The 13,768-nt window shown below is 47.3% G+C and overlaps 1 protein-coding gene and 1 non-coding gene across 8 annotated transcripts in view; one reads left to right on the forward strand and one right to left on the reverse strand.

Annotated features, from left to right (window-relative positions):
* Nucleotides 1-514: 514 nt before the first annotated feature.
* Nucleotides 515-596, reverse strand: Trnas-cga (transfer RNA serine (anticodon CGA)). The gene has a single exon. It is a non-coding gene; the product is annotated as a tRNA-Ser (tRNA).
* A 481-nt stretch (nucleotides 597-1,077) lies between these two features.
* Nucleotides 1,078-13,768, forward strand: part of Smarcc2 (SWI/SNF related, matrix associated, actin dependent regulator of chromatin subfamily c member 2) — a 28,388-nt gene continuing 15,697 nt past the window's right edge. For 3 of the 7 annotated variants that reach the window (XM_021654775.2, XM_021654771.2, XM_021654776.2), the window contains exons 1-11: nucleotides 1,078-1,303; nucleotides 3,007-3,126; nucleotides 4,698-4,783; nucleotides 5,409-5,490; nucleotides 5,584-5,676; nucleotides 6,549-6,618; nucleotides 6,808-6,877; nucleotides 9,362-9,437; nucleotides 9,532-9,663; nucleotides 9,763-9,878; nucleotides 10,192-10,316. In XM_021654775.2, the coding sequence (XP_021510450.1) occupies nucleotides 1,193-1,303; nucleotides 3,007-3,126; nucleotides 4,698-4,783; nucleotides 5,409-5,490; nucleotides 5,584-5,676; nucleotides 6,549-6,618; nucleotides 6,808-6,877; nucleotides 9,362-9,437; nucleotides 9,532-9,663; nucleotides 9,763-9,878; nucleotides 10,192-10,316 (1,081 nt within the window). In that variant the 5' untranslated portion in view covers nucleotides 1,078-1,192. The remainder of the gene's footprint in view (nucleotides 1,304-3,006; nucleotides 3,127-4,697; nucleotides 4,784-5,408; nucleotides 5,491-5,583; nucleotides 5,677-6,548; nucleotides 6,619-6,807; nucleotides 6,878-9,361; nucleotides 9,438-9,531; nucleotides 9,664-9,762; nucleotides 9,879-10,191; nucleotides 10,317-13,768) is intronic. The other 4 variants (XM_021654769.2, XM_021654773.2, XM_021654774.2 and 1 more) reach the window with 2 other exon arrangements.

Raw genomic sequence — 13,768 nt, forward strand, 5'->3', positions numbered from 1 at the left:
CAACACAACACTTAAATAGCACACACTTGAGCCTGGACTCAGTCCCCAGCACCACATAAACCTGCTGTGCCTCCTGCACTTGAGAGGCAGAGGCAGGAGGATCTCAAATTCAAGGTCATTCTTTGATACATGACAAGTTCAAGGGCAGCCTGGATACATGTGGCCCTGTCTAAAATTTAAAAAGAAAACTCCAAATGACAGGTTGCTTATTTCTTGGGTCTCAAGTGTCATCATACTTCAAGGTGTGAATTCTGGTCACAAATTCCAAAGATGCCCTCCTTAGAAATTTCAGGTTTGACTATTGCACAACACCCACATCCCCAAACAAAACAATTCTTCCTTGTCCCATGAAATGCTTGCAGAACCCTGGAATCCTAGCAGCAAGCACAGGTGCACAAATCAGTTTATACGCTGTGCCAACCCAGCCCAGGGATGTGGTGCAACCTTTTCACTTCCTCATTTAGATAGAAAGACCCGTGTGGGGGCTTGAGTTCAAAAAACAAAACATTACTACCGTCACGAACAGGATTCGAACCTGTGCGGGGAAACCCCATTGGATTTCGAGTCCAACGCCTTAACCACTCGGCCACCGTGACTCCCAAAACCAGAGCTCGCCACGCGCTTACAGAAAGGGTCCGCGGCGTGCGAGCGGACTGGCCTTCCGGCCGCGCACCCTGAGCCGCGCTCTCCGGTCCTCCCGCCGGCCCCTCAGCCGCGCCGCTCCCCGGGGAGCTCCGGGGACACGCGGCTCGCAAGCCGGCTCCTGCCCGGAGGCGACGGGCGGGCCCGGAAGGTCAGGGGGAAGAGCTTCCTCACCGGGGCCACCGGGGCGGCGGGGCCACCCTTGGGGCTGGAAGGGGAGTGGGGATGCGAGCGAGCGACTTAGGGGAGCGACGGCTGGAGGTCCACGGGACCGTGCACGGCGGCGGCCGCCGGGGCTGGCGGGCGGGGCTCCCGGAGACCGGCTCCCGGGGCCGAGGGTGGGCGCGCTCCCCGGCGGGGCGGGCGCGGGGAGAGGACGGCCCCCGGGAACGGCGAGGCGGCCGCCGGCAGGGGGCGCTCCGCGGGCCGGGGCCCGGGCGGCGGGAGGCGGCGGCCGCGGCGGCGGCGGGGGGCGGGCGGAGGAGGAGGAGGCGGGAGCTGAGCTGCGCGGGGCGGGCGGCGGGAGGCGGCGGGGCCCGAGCCCGAGAAGATGGCGGTGCGGAAGAAGGACGGCGGCCCCAACGTGAAGTACTACGAGGCCGCGGACACCGTGAGCCAGTTCGACAACGTGAGGCTCTGGCTCGGCAAGAACTACAAGAAGGTGAGGCGGGCGGGCGGGCGCCCGCGGGACAAAGGGCCGCGCTCCCGGGGCGCCGCTCCGCAGCCCCCCCGCCGCTCGCCCCTCCCCCGCCCCCTCCGCCCCGGTGCAGCCCCCGCGGCTCTGGGCGGCGGCCGGAGCCCGGGCGCTCCCGCCCTCCGTGCTGGCCGGCCTAGGGCCGGCCCGGAGCCGCCGCGCGCCTCGCCGTCTCCGGTGAGCGAGCCGCCGCGCCCGCCCGAGCTCCCCGCCGAGCGGGGTACCGGCACGGCCCAGGCCTCCCCGGTGCTTTGTGTGCGTTCGGCAGCCGGGAAAGCGGAAGGGTCCACAGGCTCAGGGCAGGCCGTCGACAGGGTCTCCACCCGGGGAGTCACCTGTGCCCCAGGCGTACCCCTCCTCCCCTCCTAAAGGGCAGCAGCCCTCTCCGGGGACGGACTGGGCCTGGGAGCCCGGGGCAGCAGCCCCCAAGCCTTCCTTGCACAATGAGGTCGCTCTGCAGCCCAGCCTAGCATCGCCTTGCGTTTGAGGTCCCGAAGCTGCGATAAGCTTCATATCGCTAGTCCCCACCCCCACCCCGTAAGTGGAAATAATAAGAGTGGTGAACAAAAGGATTCAAGAAGCCCTACCTGTCTCTCTTGCGCTCGCTCGCTCTTTTTTTTTTTTTTTTTAACCAATATTCTTGTGTCTTTATGGTCTCTAGGCTGTTTTTCTATTTTCTTCCCCTGGATATGGCTTCCTCACTACCCCCCAGCTAAGGACTCCTTTTTCCAGCTTTGTTTTACACCCCCAACTCTCCCTACTCCAGCTTTGCAGACTGTTAGAATTCAGTGGACAGCTTCACAACTCTCTTCTAGTCCTGGTTTGAGTTTGATCATGAGTTTGGGGTCTCTGTGGGTGTCTGACTCTTGACAAACAGCTGTTAGGTCTGTGACTTGTGAGTACCCGCAGCAGGAGGCTCTGGTCCCCATTCTTCTGCCTTTGACCTTTTGAAGGGAGATCAGGCTAGGGTCTTAGTCTGAAGCCCCGAGGGCATTGACAGCTGTGACCCGGTTTGGCTTTCATGTATCTAACTCTTTGTCATTTACTTCTCCCTTCTCGGATCTCTTTACACCTCCCAAGGAGAGGTGCTGACTCTGATTAGTGTAGAGGAAATAAGGTCAAAAGGTAAAGAGAAAGTTGGCTTCTTGGCTCAGTGACCAGAACAGAAAGGTAGGATTCCAGGAGCACTGTAAGGAAACGTTTGAGGTCACTGTTTCCTCGAAAAGGGTAGGTTATGTCTTGCTGCTTGCCATCAAGTTCTGGCTGGGGAGGAGACCCTACAATGACAGTAAGTGCCAGGTTCAGTAGAAGCAAAGCGCACAGGCTTAGTTTCTAAGCTAGCTTGTCCTGCCTCACCTCCTTGTTCTCTTAAGACACCGTTATGGGCGGAAGCCTGGTGTCTTATCATGCTCCCCCGAGAAATACATTGTGTGCCACTTACAGCCTCAGAGGGATTTTTTTTTTCTCTGTCTTCAACTCCATAATCCTTCAAATTTTTAGTGTTGGTTGGGGATGAGGTGGACAGCTAACAGGGCATCCCCCGCTGCCAGTCCCCAGACTGCAGGCGGTAAAATTGAGGAGCCTGGAGAAGAAAGCCAGGAGAGGTAGTAGAGGATTTACGTGGTAGTAGAGGATTTACGTGGTATCTCTCTTTCTTCTCTCCCCCCCAGTACATCCAAGCGGAGCCACCGACCAACAAGTCCCTGTCTAGCCTGGTCGTGCAGTTGCTCCAGTTTCAGGAAGAGGTTTTTGGCAAACATGTCAGCAACGCACCGCTTACCAAACTGCCGGTGAGTGTAGAGGAGGGAGACAGAGCTTCCAAACTGAAAAGGGAGGTTTTTTTATTTGTTTTGTTTTGGTCTTTAAATTTCTTTTCTATGTGCCTGTAATCCCAGAGTTAGGGAGGATGAGACAGGAGAATTAAAAGTTGGAGGCCAGCCTCATCTGTACAGTGATTCAAAGACAGTGTATTGGGCTCAGAAGTTAAGAGCACTGACTGCTCTTCCAGAGGTCCTGAGTTCAATTCCCAGCAACCACATGGTGGCTCACTACTATCTGTAATGTGATCTGATGCCCTCTTCTTGTGTGCAGGTGTTCATGCAGATAGAATACTCAGTATAAATAAATTTTTTTTAAAAAGACAATGTGTGTTATATCATGAGACCCTGTCTCAAAAGAAAAAATAAATACCCACCTTTTTGTTTCAGATTTCACAATTTTGGGAGATTTATTTTTTACTGTCTCTATTAGTGGGCTGGGCATTACAGTTTGACCTAGTCCCCAGTTGATCATTCCTGTTATTTTAGAAAAGCTCTGTGCAGCAGCTAATGTGAGAATGTCAGGTTTAGTCCTCGGTGTGTCTCTCATGGTTTTGTTTTAAAGGGTGTGAAGTTGGGGGGCTGAAGAGCTGTGTTAGTGGCTGAAAGCACTTGCAGAGGACATGGTAGCTTACAAACATCCACGGGCACTCACATGATTCATGTGTAGGCAGAACACTCATACACATAAATAAATCTAAAAAGATAAAATAAAGAGTGTGAGGTTTGAGGTCAGTCATGGTGAAACACACCTGACGTACTCACTCAGAAGCCTGAGTCAAGAAGGCTTCCAGATTCCAGCCAGCCTAGTAAACCTAGGAATGCCCTGTCTTAAACTTTTAGAGAAGGGGCACTTGTCTAGCCTGTGAGAGGCCCTGAATTCTATCTTCAGGTATCACAAAGGAAGGGATGGCCAGTGGATGAAGTGCTCAGACCTAGTCCCTTAAACTGCTGGAAGGAGAGAACTGATATCCTGTGATGTCCGCAAGTACACACACAGAGAAAGAGGCAGAGAAACTCTAAATAAGTAAATAAATGTAATTCCTTAAAGGGGAGCAGTGGGATTTGCATAAAATTGTGTTTACTTCTGGTTGTGCTACATCATGACTGTTGGGGCAACCTTTATGAATCTTGACAATTTCATCTCTGAGAAATTAATAGAACTACTTTGTTTTGCTTCTTTCATACTATATGAGGTAACCCGGTACAGTGCTTGGCCCTGCGTGACTTTTTTTTAAATGAATTGGTGTTTTTTCTTCCTTTTCCCAGGTCAAATGTGCAATGACAAATGGGTTAAATGTTTACAGTTTTGAGGGATGAACAGAGTGGTGAGGCCTGGAATCCCAGCACTTGGGAGACAGAAGCAGGGGAATTGCTGCAAATTCCAACCCAGCTTGTTGTCTTAAAAAACAAAACAGACATTTCTCACTTTGAAAGGGAGCTGAGTTTAGAGTCAGATTTCTGTGGAAGGATTTTTATGTGACCAGAAAAAAAAAATGTACTGTGTAACTTTCACGTGCCTCTTCCCTGTCTCAATTTTGTAGATCAAATGTTTCCTAGATTTCAAAGCAGGAGGATCCCTGTGCTACATTCTTGCAGCTGCCTACAAATTCAAGAGTGACCAGGGATGGTGAGATGCCTCCTTTCTCTGCTTTTTATATTTAGTTTAGAATTTCCCTTTATTTTCTGGGGTCCTTATGAAGTGAGAGAGCACATGTAGAAATTCTGTGTCTCTTATTTTGATAGATCGGAAAAATAGATGTCATGGCCAAAATAGTCTGGATGCATGAATGAATTGGGAATGAATCTACCAAAGGAGATTCTCAGGCTGGCTTCTCAGGCTTTGTCCTTTGGGGTTAAGCATATAGTGATTCGTGCATTTAAGACCAGAACACCTGGGTTCCCTGTGACTTGGGCAAAATTTGTGACAATATCACCTCCTAATTTCCCCTGTTAAGAAGTTACATACCTTTGGAGCACTGGCTGCTCTTCCAGAATGCACAGTCACAATCACAGCAGCCACGTGGTTGCTCACAACATTCTATAATGCCAAGTCCAGGGAATCCCATGACCTCCTCTGGCCTCCACCGGCACTGCACACACATAGTACACAGACATACAAGCAGGCAAAACACCCATAACACATAAAATAAAAATATAGACTAAAAAAAAAAAAGAAAAAGAAGAGGAAAAGTTCCCATATATATGTCCCCAGACATAAATTGTCACTTACTAGATTATTGTCCCTTTACAAGGCGGCGTTACGATTTCCAGAATCCATCACGCATGGACCGCAATGTGGAAATGTTCATGACCATTGAGAAGTCCTTGGTACAGGTAATATTCAAGCACATGCCCCATCTATTTCCCTTCCCTCAGTAAAAATACAAAATAGCCCGTCCTCTGCTCACCTGTTTCTTCTCTTCACAGAATAATTGCCTGTCTCGACCTAACATTTTCCTGTGCCCAGATATTGAGCCCAAACTGCTAGGGAAATTAAAAGACATTGTAAAGCGACACCAGGTGAGTGGGAGGGCTGGCGAGAAAGCCAGAGGTTTCCCAGCCAAGTGCTGGTTTATACATTGTTACCATGGTTTGCACTGTTTATCTGGGGCTGATGATGTGGCACCACATTTTCTACTGTGCTGTGGCCCTTTCTTCTTAGGACAAAAGTTGAGTCTTTGAGCAACAAGTTGTCCTGTTTGTTTGCTCCATTCCCCAAGCTTGATGGATTTATTGCTGCTCCTTGGCACTGCACTGGCCTGGGAGAAAGAGAGAATCTTTCACTGCAGTAGAGAGACCTGATTTTAGATGAGGGCCACCTTGGAGTGAGGTATAGGGATATACCCTAGCACTTGGGAAGAAGCAGAGGACCAGGAATTCAAAGTTTTTGTGTTCAGGCCCGCCTGGGCTATACAGCGATACTGTTAAAACAACCACAATAAAATCTCTGTTCTTTGGAACTACTCTTTAATAAGAAGCAGCTCTTATCTCCTGTGCTGGGAGTTAGAAACAGGTAGGTCCTGGGGGCTCCTTAACCAGCCAGTCCAGCTGAAATGTCAAGCTCCTGGTTTACTGTCTCAAAACTACAAAGTGGAGAGTAATAATGGGCACTTGCAAGTGACCTCCACACACATCTTCAGTGTGTAGGGTGTCTATGCAGAGGGTTGCCCATAGGGACATTCATCGCTTTTCTCCAGTGTTAACACGTCATTCATCTCATGTTTCTTTGCCATGAAGGTGGTGTAGCTAGAAAATACACAATAATTTTAATACTACTTCAAGAAAGATGTACTTGGAAAGGCAGATCTGTGGTTACATTTTAATTGTTTTATTTTCACCAGAGAGTAAGTTAAAAGGAAGTAGATTAATCCGCTTTTCCTTGTGCTACCCAGGGAACCATCTCTGAGGATAAGAGCAATGCCTCCCATGTCGTGTATCCTGTCCCAGGGAACCTAGAAGAAGGTGAGACTTGGGTTTCCCTGGCCTCTGCTGGGCTGGCTTGTGCTGGCAGGTGGAAGAGGACTTGCAGTCCCTTGCAGTCCTGGGTCCTGTTACCGAGTGTCCCGACACCCAGGAGAGTGCTCAGGTAGAGCCCTTGTGTAGTCCTGTTTTGTGTTTCCCTTCAGCTTACCTCCCTCTCTCTATCCACAGAGGAATGGGTCCGGCCCGTCATGAAAAGGGATAAACAGGTTCTGCTGCACTGGGGCTACTATCCTGACAGGTGAGGGGGGTCTCAGGAGGCCGTGTACAGAGCAACAAGGCACTTGTCAGGTTGTTTACTTGTCTGGTTTTTTGGATACAGATATTTGTTATGTAATCCAGGTTGGCACAGAACTTGCTGTGTAGATCAGGCTGGCCTCAAACTTGTAGCCGTGGCTATCCTGGAGCTCATTTTTTATGCTGTGGCCTTAAACTCACGGAGATCCCCCTGCCTCTGCTCCCAGAGTAAGCGCCGGGATCAAAGGTGTGCACACCCTGCCTATTGTTCTGAGACAAGGGTCTCAGTATGCAATTGCAGCCAAACTGGAGCTCACCATGTAGACCCGGCTGGCGTTGAATTCAACAGAGATTCGCTTGCCTCTGCCTCCACCTCCAAAGTTCTGGGATTATAGGTGCAATGTCATTACTCCTGCTTAGAATATTTTTGTAAAAATTTGTTTGTCTACTTGTGTGTCTGTATGAGAGAGAGAAGAGGGGGATGAAAGAGGGGGGATAACCTCCAGTTTATCCTCAGGAATGCTGTCGACTTCCTTCAAGATAGGGTCTCTCGTTAGCCTGGAACTCACCAATTAGGCTAGATTGGATGGCCAGAGAGCCTTGGAGATTCTACTGTCTGCCTCTGAAGTGATGGGGTTGCAAGCATAAGCCACCATGCCCAGAATTGTCTGCTTAATTTTATGTGTATGAATGTTTGCCTACATTTACCTATGTGCACCATATATGTGCCTGGTGCCAAAAGATCCTCTTGAGCTGCAGTTACAGATAGTTGTGGGTAGTCATAGTGTGGGTGCTAGGAACATCATGATCCCAGGTTCTTTGCCAGAGCAACAAGTGCTCTTAACTGCTGAGCAATCTCTTCAGCCCCATGCCCAGCATTTTTATATAGGTTCTGGGGATGGAATTCAGGTCCTTATGCTTACTGACTGGATCATTCCCTGGTTTAGTTTTATTTTCCTTTTTATTATACATACATATATACACATATACATACATACATATTTGTTTAAGGCAAGGTCTCACTTATAGCTGTGGCTAGCCTGACTTGCTCTGTAGTCCAAATTGGCTTTGAACTCACAAAGAGACACCAGCCTCTCCCTCCTGAGTGCTGGGATTAAAGGATTGCTCTACCCACCTGGCCTTTTTCTTCGTGGTGTGTGTGTGTGTGTGTGTGTGTGTGTGTGTGTGTAACTTTGGGTTCCAGAGATCTAGTTCCAGTTGTCAAGGCTTGTTGTGGCAAGTACTTTTACCCACTGAGCCATTCGCTGGCCTGTGCTCACTAAGTTTTGATACAAAAATGGTAAAACAAGGGCAAGCATGAAGTCACATGTCTGTCATCTCAACACTTAGAAACCAAAGACAGAGGACCAGTTCAGAATCATTCTCAGTTTTCTGGGAAGTTTAGGACCAGCCTAAGCTATGTGAAGTCATGTCTCAAAATGAAAGTCAAAACAGTGTAATAGTAGGAAAATGTTTCCACAAATTTATATAATTACCCTGGGCTATTTGCAGCCATTAAAGTGATAGAACAGGGTTAGCTTATAGGCAAATGTAAGTGAGAAATAGTGGTTAGCATTTATAGTTCTAGCTATCCAGAAGGTACAGACAGGAAGTCACTTGAGCCTAGAACTTCTGGGAGACATAGTATGATATCCCTTTCAGGGAAAAAAAATTTAAAAGTTACCAAAGAAAACAAGTGTTTCCAAAACATCAAGTGTAATATAATTTTCTTTTTGAAGGAGTGGTTTGAGCTGACACAGGTACACAGGACTCACTACGAGGTGATCCAGGCTGACCTCAGACTCAAGGGAGCCCTGTCTTAGTTTCTCATAGTCACCTATGGTAGATTGTTTTTATACTTAAAAAAAAAAAAAAAAGTTTTTCCTTTTGTGTTTTTATTTGTTAGTTCAGAGGTTTGCTATTTTGGTTTTTGAGACCATCTCACTCTGCTGCTCAGGTTGCATCAGATGGTGTGTGCCACCAAGCCTGCCTTTAGTGTTTTGTTCCTGTTTTACTGTTGATAGTTTCATGAGTCCAGGAACTGTGCTCGACAAGTGTTCTGCTGCTGAGCCACCTCTAGCCCTCTTTTTACATTTTTATTATGAGACAAGGTCTTACTACACTGACCAGGCTGGCCTTGAATTCTCGCCATAGTTCAGGCTGGCCTTGAACTTGCATTGATTTTCCTGCTTTAACCTTTGAGTGCTGAGATTATATGCATAAGTCACCATATCCAACAGCTTGAAATATTTTATAATATGCATTTATTGCTTTGTGGTAAAAAGAATCCCAATTTAATTGGACAGAGCAACAGCTGAATATTTTTTTATAAGTGGGAAAGGACAGGGCTGTGTATATAACCCAGTGGTAGAGCTTGCTAATACATGCAAAGGCCAGGGGTCCATCTCTATGCAGAGAAGAGTGCAGGGCTGCACTTCGTCCTGGCGGTTCATCCCTTGTCCACTTCATGCTGAATCTCTCCTGGCAGCTATGACACATGGATCCCAGCTAGTGAAATCGAAGCAGCTGTGGAGGACACTCCCACTCCCGAGAAGCCTAGGAAGGTGAGCTCTTCTGGTACCTCCACCCCTAAAAGAACATCAGGAGCTCTCCACTTGGGCTTAACGTAGTCTAACACCATCTGCCACTGTGCTTCAGGTTCATGCCAAATGGATCTTGGACACAGACACTTTCAATGAGTGGATGAATGAGGAAGACTATGAAGTCAGTGACGACAAAAGCCCTGTTTCCCGCCGAAAGAAGATTTCAGCCAAAACATTGACAGATGAGGTGAAAATTCTTTTTGTTGTTAGAGCTTTTAGCTTAAACCTAAGAACAAGCCTCATTGGGAACTGGAGGCTGGTACTCATCCTGTTCTCTGCTGTGCAGGTAAACAGCCCAGACTCAGACAGACGGGACAAGAAGGGTGGAAACTATAAGAAGAGGAAACGCTCTCCCTCCCCTTCACCAACCCCAGAAGCTAAGAAGAAAAATGCTAAGAAAGGGTGTGTAGCCTTTGGGCTGGGCCCACCACACTGTCCTGCAGATGCCATGTCAAAGGAAAGAAACCATTTTTTGAAGTCACTGGCCCCTGGCTGGGTGTCTGAGAGGAGCTTGGGGGATCTTCATGTACTTGCTTGATGCTTTTAGAACAAGTCAGCATAAAATTGAGAGAAAGCTTAGACATCCAGTAGAAAGACTGGAGCACCACCCCTTTACTCTGCATGTACCAGTGTCTGTTCCACCCAGCTCTGCCCTGACGGTTTTCTCTCACTCCCTATAAGCTTCTAACTTCCTCAGATGTCTCTTTCTTCCCAGACCCTCAACACCTTATACCAAGTCAAAGCGAGGCCACAGAGAAGAGGAGCAAGAAGACCTGACAAAGGACATGGATGAGCCCTCTCCAGTCCCAAATGTAGAAGAGGTGACACTCCCCAAAACAGGTATGGGCCACGCTGCATCCCTAGGCCAACCCCCACCCTTTCCTATCCGTGCTGCATCCAGCTCCTTAAAGGGCTTATTTTCCAGATCTAACAGAGCTTTCTGTTCGAAAGAACTGGTTAGGGAAATTATCATTACCCTGGGAATTCTCTTTCTTTAGAGCCATGTCTCACGAACATGTTTACAACTAATTGCAGTTGTCTGCAGTCTGTTTTCCTGTATGAGGATCAACTTAAGTGCCTCCTGTGGCCTGGGAAATGCTCTACCACTGAGCTACACCCCAGCCCTCTAAACCTTTGTGTGTGTGTATTTGTATGTGTTGGCCAGAGGTCAACTTTAGGTATCATTCCTAAGGAGCCTGTACCTTGCACTTTTAATATTTATTTATGTATGGGGGGGGTCATGAGTGAATTTGTCCAGTGCACATGAGGTCAGAGGACAACTTGTGGGAGTTGGTTCTCTCCTTTCACCATGTGGGTTCCAGGGATTGGCAACAAGTACCTTTATCCATTGGCAAGAGTCGTCTTGCCAACACTCTACCTTGTGTTTTAAGACCTGGGCCTTGAGGGTTAGGTAGTTTAGCTTGCCAGTAAGCCTCAGGGATCTGAATTTCTCTGCTTCCCCAGCACTGTGATTCCATTTGTGCCGCTGCACTTGGCTTTGCACACAGCTGCTGAGGACTGAGTAGACCTTCATGCTGTCCAACAAGGGCTTTACTGACTGAGCTTTCTCTACCCTCATAGCTTCTTGGTTGTACATTACCATCAACAAAACATTTCAAGATAAATTATGCAAGTTACACTACCAAAACATTTCTTTAGGACAATTTTGAAAACATATGCAAACATATGTTTGCATTATCATTAAAAAATGGAGTAGGGTTGGGTTTGGACTGTTGGCTTAGTGATTAAGAGTAATTCCTGCTCTTTCAGAGGACCCAGGCTTGATTCCGAGCACCCACATGGTGGTTCACAACTGTCTAATTCCAATGCCATAGGATCCAATGCGCTATTCTGGTTTCCATAGGAAGTGGCACACACACATACATTTTAACAAAACACTCAATACATAAAAATAAATCTCAAAAATTTTAAAAAGAAATACTGCAAATCTAGCCGGGTAGTGGTGGTGCATGCGTTTAATCCCAGAATTTGGGAGGCAGAGCCAAACAGATAGCTGTGAATTTAAGGCTATAGCACAAGTTCCAGAATAGCAAGGCTACACAGAGAAACCCTGTCTCAAAAAAGAAAAAAAAAAAAAGAAATAATAAAAATTTTAACATTTTAAACAAAAGCATTTTAAGCAGAGTTGGGAAACTGATGAGACAGTTAAGCAAGTGAGAGCACTCGTAGTTTCCATGTCAGGCGCGGTTCACAGCTGCACACACGGCATGCATTCTCACAGGCACATACAGATGGACATGATTAAAATAAATATTAAAAAAAACATGGCACTGGGGGCAAATGCAGTGGCTTAATAACAGTAACAGTGCTTGCCACACAAGCCTGGGGACCTGGATTTGAACCCTGGAGCCCATAGCCAGAGTCGGTAGCTCATATCTGTAACTGTAACACTCCTACAGCAAAATGGGATGTGAACTGGCCAAAAAGCTCCCATGTGACTGACACCCAGCAGCAGAAACAAAACAAGCTGGATGGGGAGCACGGCCTCCTCAAAGGTTATCCTCTGGCTTCCACACATTCGGCACCGCTTGGCTTGGGCAACACCATCACCTGTGAAGCAGGAAAGCCAGGAGCTGAAAGCTAGCCTCCACTACAGAGCAAGTTCTACGTTAGCCTGGGATACATGAGATCCTGTCTCAAAAAAAAAAATGCTATTGAGATGCTCATCATGAGTTCAATGCCTTGTACATACATAAGAAGCAAAGTGTAGTGGTTGAAGCCACAGCCCCAGTCAAACTGAATCAGTAAGCTCCACATTCAGGGAGAAATTATCTCAAACAAAGGAAAGTGATAGAAGACAACCAGTGCAAACCTCTGACCTCACAAACACACATACATTCACACATAATAAATTTGAATTTTTTAAAAAGAAAAACATTGGCTGGGGTGTTGTATTAGGTCATTAATATTTACTATTGATGTATCTTTTAGTAATGCTGCAGTTAATCCTAAACAGCTGTATAACCAAATCACATAGATTTATTTTGTTAACCTAGAACACAATGCTGGGCAATAGTTACTCCATCCTAAACCTCCAAGCCCACATAGTTTCCTCCCATTCAGATTCACCCATTATACTTGCTTTTAGTGATAGCTTAGGTCAGGTTCACTTCTCCACGTCGTTCCAAGACCTCTCCTCCAGCTTCTCCTCTCCCAGCTTCTGCTCCTCTCCCTCCTACTCCTTCTTCTCCTCTGGCTCCTCCCTTCTTCCTTCCACTCGTTCCTCTCTTCCTGCTTCCTTCCTCTCCTCCCACTCTGAACCAGGATGTCCCATCCTATCCTCTCCATTGCTCAACATTGTGGCTGGTTCTTTTAATTGACAATTTAGAGAACAAATGGGGGCATATTTACACAAACTTGAGACAGGTATTACTTAGAATAAGTATCACAATACAATGTCCGCATTGCAACCAGATAGTGGGGGAGAGAAATCAGCATGTGAATGAACAAGGGTAAGGTGTATACATTCCACAAGAACATTATACGAACAGCTGGCTGTGGTGGCACCTATAATTTCAGAACTTGGGGAGGCACAGGCAGGTGGATATATGTGAGTTTGAGGCCAGCCTGGTCTACAAAGTGAGTCCAGGACAGCCAAGGCTCCATAGAGAAACCCTGTCAAGGAGAGGGGAGATCTGATCATTAGGCCTGGTGGCACAGCATAGGTGTGTGCTGTAATAACCAATTACTTGAAAGGCTGAGGCAGGAGGGTGTAAGTAGTTCAAAGCCTGACTGGGCTGCAGAATGACTCATAAAGGCCAGCCTGGGCAGCTTAATAAAACTATCTCAAAAGAAAAAGAAAGGCCAAGTATGGTGGCTCATACCTGTAATCCTAGCACTTAGCAGGCAAAAGCAGGTTGATGAGTTCAGAGCCAGTCTTAGCTATGTATTGAATTCAAAACCAGCCTGAGCTGCTTGAGTCTGTGTCTCTTTCCTTAAAAAATAAATTAAAAAGATTTACTTATATATTTCATATATATGGGTGTTTGTCTGCATGTACAATTTGCATACCATAAGAGGGCATCAGATTCCATGGGACTACAGTTACAGTGTTTGTGAACCACCATGTGAGTGCTGGGAATTGAACACAAGAGCTCTGGAAGAACAGCCAGTGCTTTTAACTGCAGAGCCATTTCTCCAACTGAGGCTCTTTCAAAAAGCCAAAACAAAATAAAACACTAAGGGAGTAAATAAAAAGAGTTCTGGGTAACTGCCCTTTTGGGTGCATACCTGTAATTTCAGCACTCAGGAAGGGGAGGCAGAGAATTGGG

The sequence above is a fragment of the Meriones unguiculatus genome, chromosome 18, assembly GCF_030254825.1.
Source record: "Meriones unguiculatus strain TT.TT164.6M chromosome 18, Bangor_MerUng_6.1, whole genome shotgun sequence".
In the NCBI taxonomy this organism is placed as follows: Eukaryota; Metazoa; Chordata; class Mammalia; order Rodentia; family Muridae; genus Meriones; species Meriones unguiculatus.